We start from the raw sequence: 7,356 nt of genomic DNA on the forward strand, positions 1-7,356 counted from the left end.
CATGTACAACGTACCCCAGCCTCTTGGAGCAATGTTTGGCCTTAGCAAATGCTCAATATTATGTTGTGATTGAGAGCTCACCCCTAAAGCCCCAGCCTCTAGAACAGTGTTTGGGACATGCAGGTCTCAACAAACATTTATTGATGGTTGCGTGACTCGTCCCAGCCTGCCCCCACCCTCCTCGCCTCAGATCTGCCAAAGAAAAGAGGCTGCAGCTGACAACTGGCACGAACATTTATTTCCCTGCGAGGAGAAGGTGGTGGAGGGAGCCAGGTGAGGACAGCGGAGGGCAAATATGGACTAAGGGAGGGGATGCCAGCGGAGGTGAATGGAGTGCCCAGGATCTGAGGACAGGAGCCAGCCCTCCACGCTTCCTTCCCCAGGAGGGCACGGTCCGAGGCCCCCGGAGGCTCAGAGGAGACCTGAAAGGGAAAAGAGCCAGCTGCGGTCAGGTGTGCAGGTTCCCCGGGGAGAAACACAGACGTGGAGCCACCTGCCCCCACTGACCACTCTGAGAGTCACATCCCGGAAGCTGGCCAGGGGCTTCCAGGCTGTGGGAGTTTGAAGACAGAAGCTACAGGCTAAAGTGACAGGAAATGGTTGGGGCTTTGCACGACAGGGTGACCTCAGACTGTCTAGCATCGGGTCCTGGGCCATGGGTGAGCAGCAGCGACCTGCTACATGCAGTCCCAGAGGCCCCTTCTCAGTGCCGTCTCCTGCAGCCATGGCCTGTTCTCCGGGCACAGCCGGGATGGCCGTGAAGGAAGGGGACCAGAGAACCCTCTTCCTGCCCAGCAGGGTCCCTGAGTACAGCTGTCAGCTCTCCGTGTCATGAGGGAAGATGTGACCCCTGTCCTCATCCCCAGGAGCCCAGGCTGGCCTGGAGGACCTGAGTTTGATCAGGGTGCTGATTTTTCTTGAATATCCCCAGTTTGGGCATATTTTCCACATGCCAAACTCATTACATGTGATGATCTCATTTAATTCTCAGTCCAACCCTCAGAAATCAGGGTTACTATTCCCCCTTCACAGACCAGAAACTGAAGCTCAGAGTGGGCAAGCTATCTGCCCACAGTCACACAGCTGGAGAAAGATGCAGACCAGAGTTTACCCCAGGACTGCCTGTGCCCCAAGCCAAGCTCTTCGTGGGAATTTCTCAGACACTTTTAGCTCAAGGCCACCCACCTACCCCATTCCTCCACCCCTTCCAGTGTTGGGGTAGGGGAGCCCTGTGACTTGACAAAGAAGTCCGAGGAACCCAGCTGAGTTGCCTGAGTTCTCTACTAGAGGAGCCTCCTGTGTCTTTAGGCCCCATCTCCCTCACTCGGGGATCCTGTCCTGGGCCCCCCGGGAAAGTGCCCCTGCTGTCACCCCTGCACCCACCTGCCCGGGGTCTGCACATCTTCAGGTCCACACAGACGTCCCTGGCGCCTTTGCCTTCCATGATATCCTGGGAGATGCGACGCAGAAACGTCTTCAGAATCTTCTTGCAGAGGCCTTTCAGCCCCTTCATCTTGTTGCACACCTGGGACGCGGCCTGGGTAATGGTTTCCTGCGACGACAGCACCATGGGGGTGGGCAGGTCATGGAACCAGTGGGTCCCACCCAGCTCGGCCACTGGGCAGCCCTGGGGTGGCCCAGGATTCAGTGACCCCACATCAAGTAGCTCTCCAAGGGGAGCACAGCCCACCCAGCATAGCCCCCTCCCACAGCACCCCCGGGACCCCTGCTGGGTTGGAGGCTGCCCCCTCCCCAGACCGGCAGCCGGAAGGTTCCACAGCCCTCGGGCCTCACCTGGCTGGGCTCCTCTCCCACCAGGTTCTCCAGCTTCTGGATTATCCTCTTACACACCCAACAGCTGCCGCCCAGCCCCTCTCGGGGGGTCAGCGAGTCACCCTGGCGGGAAAGGAGGCCCCTTAGGACTGGATCTTTCCATGACATTTGCAGCCCCACAATAGGCACCTTTGGGCCTGCACCAGGCTGGCGGGCCCCTGTCCCACCTTCCTGCTAGCCTTAGAAGTGCTGGGGGAGCCCGGAACCTGTCCTGCACCCCCACAATATCTTTTCTGGCCCAGCCCCTTGCTTTTCTGTTCAGGAGCCCCACCATCCCCAGGCTTCTTGGTGGGACAGACCCCATGGGCTGTAGCCTCCCCACCCCAGCAGCTTCACCTCCCCCCACCCTGCCCATGCGAGATCTCCCGTCCCAGCCCCTGGAGCCACTGAGACAGGAGAGCAAGGGCAGGGCCCACGGGAGGCGGGCAGGAAGCCGGGCAGCTACCTGGGGGCCCTCCTGGGCCAGGCCCTGGCAGAGCTCCTCTGCGGCACACAGCTGGGCTGTCGCCAGGTCCTGGCACCAGAAGGCAGGGCCGAGGCCGCAGCTCTCAGGAGCCAGAAGGGAGAGGGCCGGGCCTGGGGGAGAAGCAGTGTCAGTGGCCCCTCTGTGGGTGGAAGGAGAGAGGGGGCCAGCTGTCCAGGTAGAGCAGGTGCGAGGTAGCCGGGGCCCGGGGGACAGCAGGGGGTCCCACCTCACACTGTGCCCCGGGACCCTCTCAGCACAGACATGTTCTTTCTGGAGAACCAGGAGGAAAGATTCTCTCTCTCTCTCTCTCTCTCTCTCTCTCCCTCACATACTTCACGCACACAGATCACAGATTGGGGAGTCATTAGTTTGTCTGGAAGGAAACTAGCTTTTCTTTCTTTTCAAAAAGAATCCATGTCCATGGCCCAGACAAAGCTGCTCTCCCTTCCACACACTGCCCTTACCATCTGCCAAACCCTCAGGGCTCACCCTGACCCCTGGCAGAGGGAGAGAGCCGGGGCATGGGGAGCAGGATGTGGGTCTTGAGCAGGGAGGGGGGTCCCCACCTTCCCGCAGGCCCTGCCATAATCCTAGAGTGTTGGGGCCAGAAGGAATGTTAGAACACTGATGCCTTCATGACACAGAAGAGGAGTCAGAGGTCCAGAGAGGCCACCCAGCCAGGCACTTCCTTCCCACGGGCTGCCTCTCCCCACCAGCAAGGTGGTGATCAGACTCCCTCCGTGCTGACGGAGAGAAGGCTGCTGAGGGTCTGGCCTCACCGGGGAGCCTACAGAGCCTGGGTCGGGGGGTGGAGCTCTGCGCTGAGGGGAGCCCCCTTACCTGGGCCGGCCAGGAGCACCAAGGCAAGGAGCAGGAGAATACAGGCAGCCATGCTGACAGCTTCACAGGCCCCGTCTGAACCCTACTTTATGGAGTCAGAGAACCCGGAAAGCTGAGCTGCTCTGGGGGGCCACCGCCCCTCATCAGTGGGTTAACCACAAACAGCTCACACCTTGTGGGGCCGTGAGGGTGGGGAGTGGTACCGCAGTTTCCATGTCCCTGTCACTGTCATCCCCGCCACACACAGCAACTACTTGAGCTTTCAGACCTGGGGGGCTGGGGGGGATTGTCAGAGGGCAGCGGCTGCCACGATGCCTCTCCCTGCCCAGGATGTGGTAACGGAAGGAGGAACCCCACAACTGAAGCTGTCCCAAACCCCTCTCCTCTCCTCAGCCCTGCTCTCCTCTCTAACCCTTTAACCCTACGTGGGGTTAGCAAATAAATACACAGGATGTCCAGTTCTATTGGAATTTCAGAAAACACAAAAATTTTAGTATAGATATATCCCAAATATTGTATGGGATATACTTATACTAAAAACGTATTTGTTGTTTATCTGAAATTCCAATTAAACCGGTTATCCTGTATTCTATGTGGCAGCCCTAACTCAACTCCTTCATGGCTCAGAGAAGGAAACTGAGGCCCAGGGAGTGGGAGGGACTGACCTAAACCACACAGAATAACCAAAGCAAGGCTGAGGTGAGAACCCAGCTTCTGCCTCCTTTTGGATCCCTTCTCCTCTGACTGAGGGATGGTGGCACCAAGTGCCAAGCCCTTGTCTCCTGCCCCCAGATCCCCTTCAGTGTCAACTCTAATCACAACACCCCCTTCCACCGCCCCCACATTGTACCCTCCCTGAGCCCGTCCACTCCCCAGGGCCTTCTCCACCCAGCCTTCTCCCGAGAAGGAAAGAGCTTGAGAAAGAAGGAGGAAGGAGGCAGGCCCCTTGCAAGCTGGGGACCCCTTGAGCAAGAGACCCCGTCTCTCGGACCCCCGGCCCCTGAACTGGAAACTGGGCGTCCTGCCGCCTGCTCTCGGGGCCCCAGCGTGGCACGTCCGCATGTGAGAGGAAGCCTACAAATGGAGGCTGCTATGGTGGGGCATCCCCAGGCGTGCAAGAGGAAAAGTGGGGGGCCAAAAGGAGGGCAAGCAGGGAGTTCTGTCCTCAGGTGGGAGTGCTGGGCCAGCCAAGTGACACAGCGTCGCTTCCCCGGGGACTTCTCAGCGTCTTTAAAATGTCATGCTGGGTTGGGACTCTCCCGGAGCAGGTAGAATTCCCAGCCTTTCCCAAGCTTCTTCGGCCACCAAGTCTCTCGGTCAAGCTGTCCCTGGAGCCTAAGTGGCAGCTGTCTTGGCAGCAGAAAACAGACAGACAGACAGACAGACAGTTGGCTCCCTTCCCCATCCTCTTGTCCTTTCCCACCCTAATGGGAGCAGAGTTGGGATGGGAAAGCAGGATCAGACCCAGCCGAGAGGGGAGGGAGCCCCCCTGAATCGTTTCTATTTGTCCCTCACACTGCCCTTCGCACCCTCACACCCACACTCACACACCCGTCACACACACACTAACAGTGTCACACATGCTCCAGATGCTTACAAATTCCCATGCACTCATGCACACGCACCCACACGGTCCCATCTGCACACTCTCCACTCTGACACTCACACATTCACACACACCCACACACTTAACAGACACGCTAACTCACCAAATCACACACCCTCAGACACTGAAATCCACTCACGCCTTGACCTCCCCCTTGTTCCTGCTCGTTGTGGAAGCCACTGGATGCCAGACGACAGGGCACTGACTTCAAGCATTTGGGGCCTTATTGTCTCTTATTTTTATATTTTACTGGAAACAAATTTTAATCAGACAAGTAAGGAAAAAAAGAACACTTACAAGCTCATCCAACAGATATAGGCCTGTTAAAGAGTTACAGGAATCTCCATTTGCATTTTTAAATGCATATATTTATGAATGAGTATAATTTATGTGTAATTATAATTATAGGCCATAAAAACAATTTTTAAACAGCTCTTTTAACTTAACAAAACATCATGCACTGGCTAGAGGGAAAAACCTGAAGCTGTCAAAATGCAACCCAGTGACCTTGATTCTTGAAGACGATTGTGTAACTATGTAGCTTGCACAGTGTGACTGTGTGATTGTGAAAACCTTGTGGCTCGCACTCCCTTTATCCAGTGTATGGACAGATGAGTGGAAAAATGGGGACAAAAACTAGACAAAGAAAAGGGTGGGATGGAGGGGATGGACAGATTTAGGTGTTCTTTTTTGCTTTATTTTTATTTTGGAGTAAGGAGAAGTTTCAAAAATTGATTCTGGTGATGATTTACACAGCTGTATGATGGTGCTGTGAATAATTGATTATACACCGTGTATGACTGTAGGGTGTGTGAATATATCTCAAACTGTATTGTAAAAAAAGTAAATAAACAATGGGGGGAGGGGAAATGGTATGTTTTTTATTTTAATTTTTATTTTATTTTTTGGAGTAATGAAAATGTTCAAAGTTTGTGATGGTGAAAACACAACTATACGATGATACTGTGAACAACTGATTGTACACTTTGAATGATTGTATGTTATGCGATTATATCTCAATAAAATTGCATTTAAAAAAGAATCATGAACCTCTTTCCATGTGTGTGAATATAGATTTCCTTCCTCGGCTCTACTGCTTGCCCACTTGCTTCCGCTTTAAATGAACCATAACGGGAGTCCTTTGAGGCAGGGCTGACATGCCCACAGAGATGCTTTGTCCTTCAGAGGGGAGCCCAGGAAACCTCTCTGGTGGCTCGTGCCATCACCCCAGTGAGGGCTACGAAGGCCTCTTCCGACTCTTGCCTCATGATCTCAAAAAGGCTGCTGTGGCTCCTCCAGGCCTCAGGGCCTCATTCCAGGTGGGAAATGGAAAGAGGGAAGCAGAGAGAGGTATCGCCCATGTCAGAAAAGCAACACTTTCCCAGAAACCCGCAGTTTATGTCTCCTTGGTCCGAACTCTGTCACACGACCATCCCTAGCTGCAAAGGGAAGGAAGTCTCTCCCTGGACATGTTGTCCCTTGGAGCAAAATCAGGGTTCTGCCAAGAAGGATAAGAGGGAATGGGAATTAGGCTGCAGGAAGACTTCTTGATGGGAAGCATTTTGAAGGAAGAACTGACAGGGCTCTGTGGTTCATCGGACCCAGGGAGTAAAGAGGAGGGGAAAGGTGAGAGATTTACCAAGATTTGTTTTCCAGCTGTACCTTGACAGCTGGAGGGCAGGGCTGCAGTGTCCCTGCCCCTTAGGGTCTCTACTTTTAACTGGCAAGGTTCTTTCCCTAATTCTCCCACTTCCCAAGCAGCCCCCGAGTTTCCCAGGGCTGCCCGGGCTTCAGACCAAACGGTTGATTGACGTCACTGATTTCACCTCGCCGGAGGAGATCAGGACCCAAGACGACGCAGGGACCCACCACCAGGAGGGCCGGGGCTGGGGATCAGGGCTGGTGGGTCTCGGGTGCCTGGTGCACAGCTGCCCCCTCCCCGCCAGCCCAGCTCTGCTCCCTCGGAGGCCCCTTCGCTCTAACCACCAGTGAACATGGGCCTTCTGCGTGAAGACCACATAAATGAACCGGGGAAAGGCCCCGGAAGGTGACTCATGCCTTTCTTTGATGTGGGGTGTTGGGTAAGACCAGATATTCCAGTAAGTCCTGGCCTGGGGTATTGAGGGGTCAAGGTTCCCTTGGTCATGAGCCCCCACTGTTCTAGTTTGCTAATGCTGCCAGAATGCAAAACACCAGAAATGGATTGGCTTTTATAAAAGGGGATTTATTTGGTTACACAGATACAGTCTTAAGGCCATGAAGTGTCCAAGGTGACACATCAGCAATCGGGTACCTTCACTGGAGGATGGCCAATGGTGTCCGGGAAACCGCTGTTAGCTGGGAAGGCACGTGGCTGGTGTCTGCTTCAGAGTTCTGGTTTCAAAATGGCTTTCTCCCAGAATGTTCCTCTCTAAGCTTCAGCTCCTCAAAAATGTCACTCTTAGTTGCTCTTGGGGCGTTTGTCCTCTCTTAGCTTCTTCAGAGCAAGAGTCTGCTTTCAACAGCTGTCTTCAAACTGTCTCTCTTCTGCAGCTCCTCTCTCAGCTTCTGTGCATTCTTCAAAGTGTCCCTTTGGCTGCAGCAAGCTTTTTCCTTCTGTCTGAGCTTATAC

The 7,356-nt window shown here is 54.5% G+C and overlaps 1 protein-coding gene across 1 annotated transcript; it reads right to left on the minus strand.

Annotated features, from left to right (window-relative positions):
• Window positions 1–124: 124 nt before the first annotated feature.
• On the minus strand, window positions 125–3,289 carry GNLY (granulysin). The gene is made up of 5 exons (XM_037807629.1): window positions 3,140–3,289; window positions 2,279–2,409; window positions 1,795–1,896; window positions 1,384–1,552; window positions 125–422 (listed from the first exon to the last, which is right to left on the minus strand). Exons 1-5 carry the CDS (start codon window positions 3,189–3,191, stop codon window positions 412–414), a joined length of 465 nt encoding a protein of 154 aa, XP_037663557.1. The 5' UTR covers window positions 3,192–3,289; the 3' UTR covers window positions 125–411.
• Window positions 3,290–7,356: the final 4,067 nt, after the last annotated feature.

Source organism: Choloepus didactylus, chromosome 17, assembly GCF_015220235.1.
Source record: "Choloepus didactylus isolate mChoDid1 chromosome 17, mChoDid1.pri, whole genome shotgun sequence".
NCBI classification, from domain to species: domain Eukaryota; kingdom Metazoa; phylum Chordata; class Mammalia; order Pilosa; family Megalonychidae; genus Choloepus; species Choloepus didactylus.

Excerpts from the sequence above, each read along its gene's own strand:
- GNLY (XM_037807629.1), bottom strand. The coding sequence starts at position 3,191 with ATGGCTGCCTGTATTCTCCTGCTCCTTGCCTTGGTGCTCCTGGCCGGC. Across the intron at positions 2,410-3,139 it reads GGTGCTCCTGGCCGGCCCAG|GCCCGGCCCTCTCCCTTCTG; the intron begins GTAAGGGGGCTC and ends CTTCTCCCCCAG. Across the intron at positions 1,897-2,278 it reads TGGCCCAGGAGGGCCCCCAG|GGTGACTCGCTGACCCCCCG; the intron begins GTAGCTGCCCGG and ends CTTTCCCGCCAG.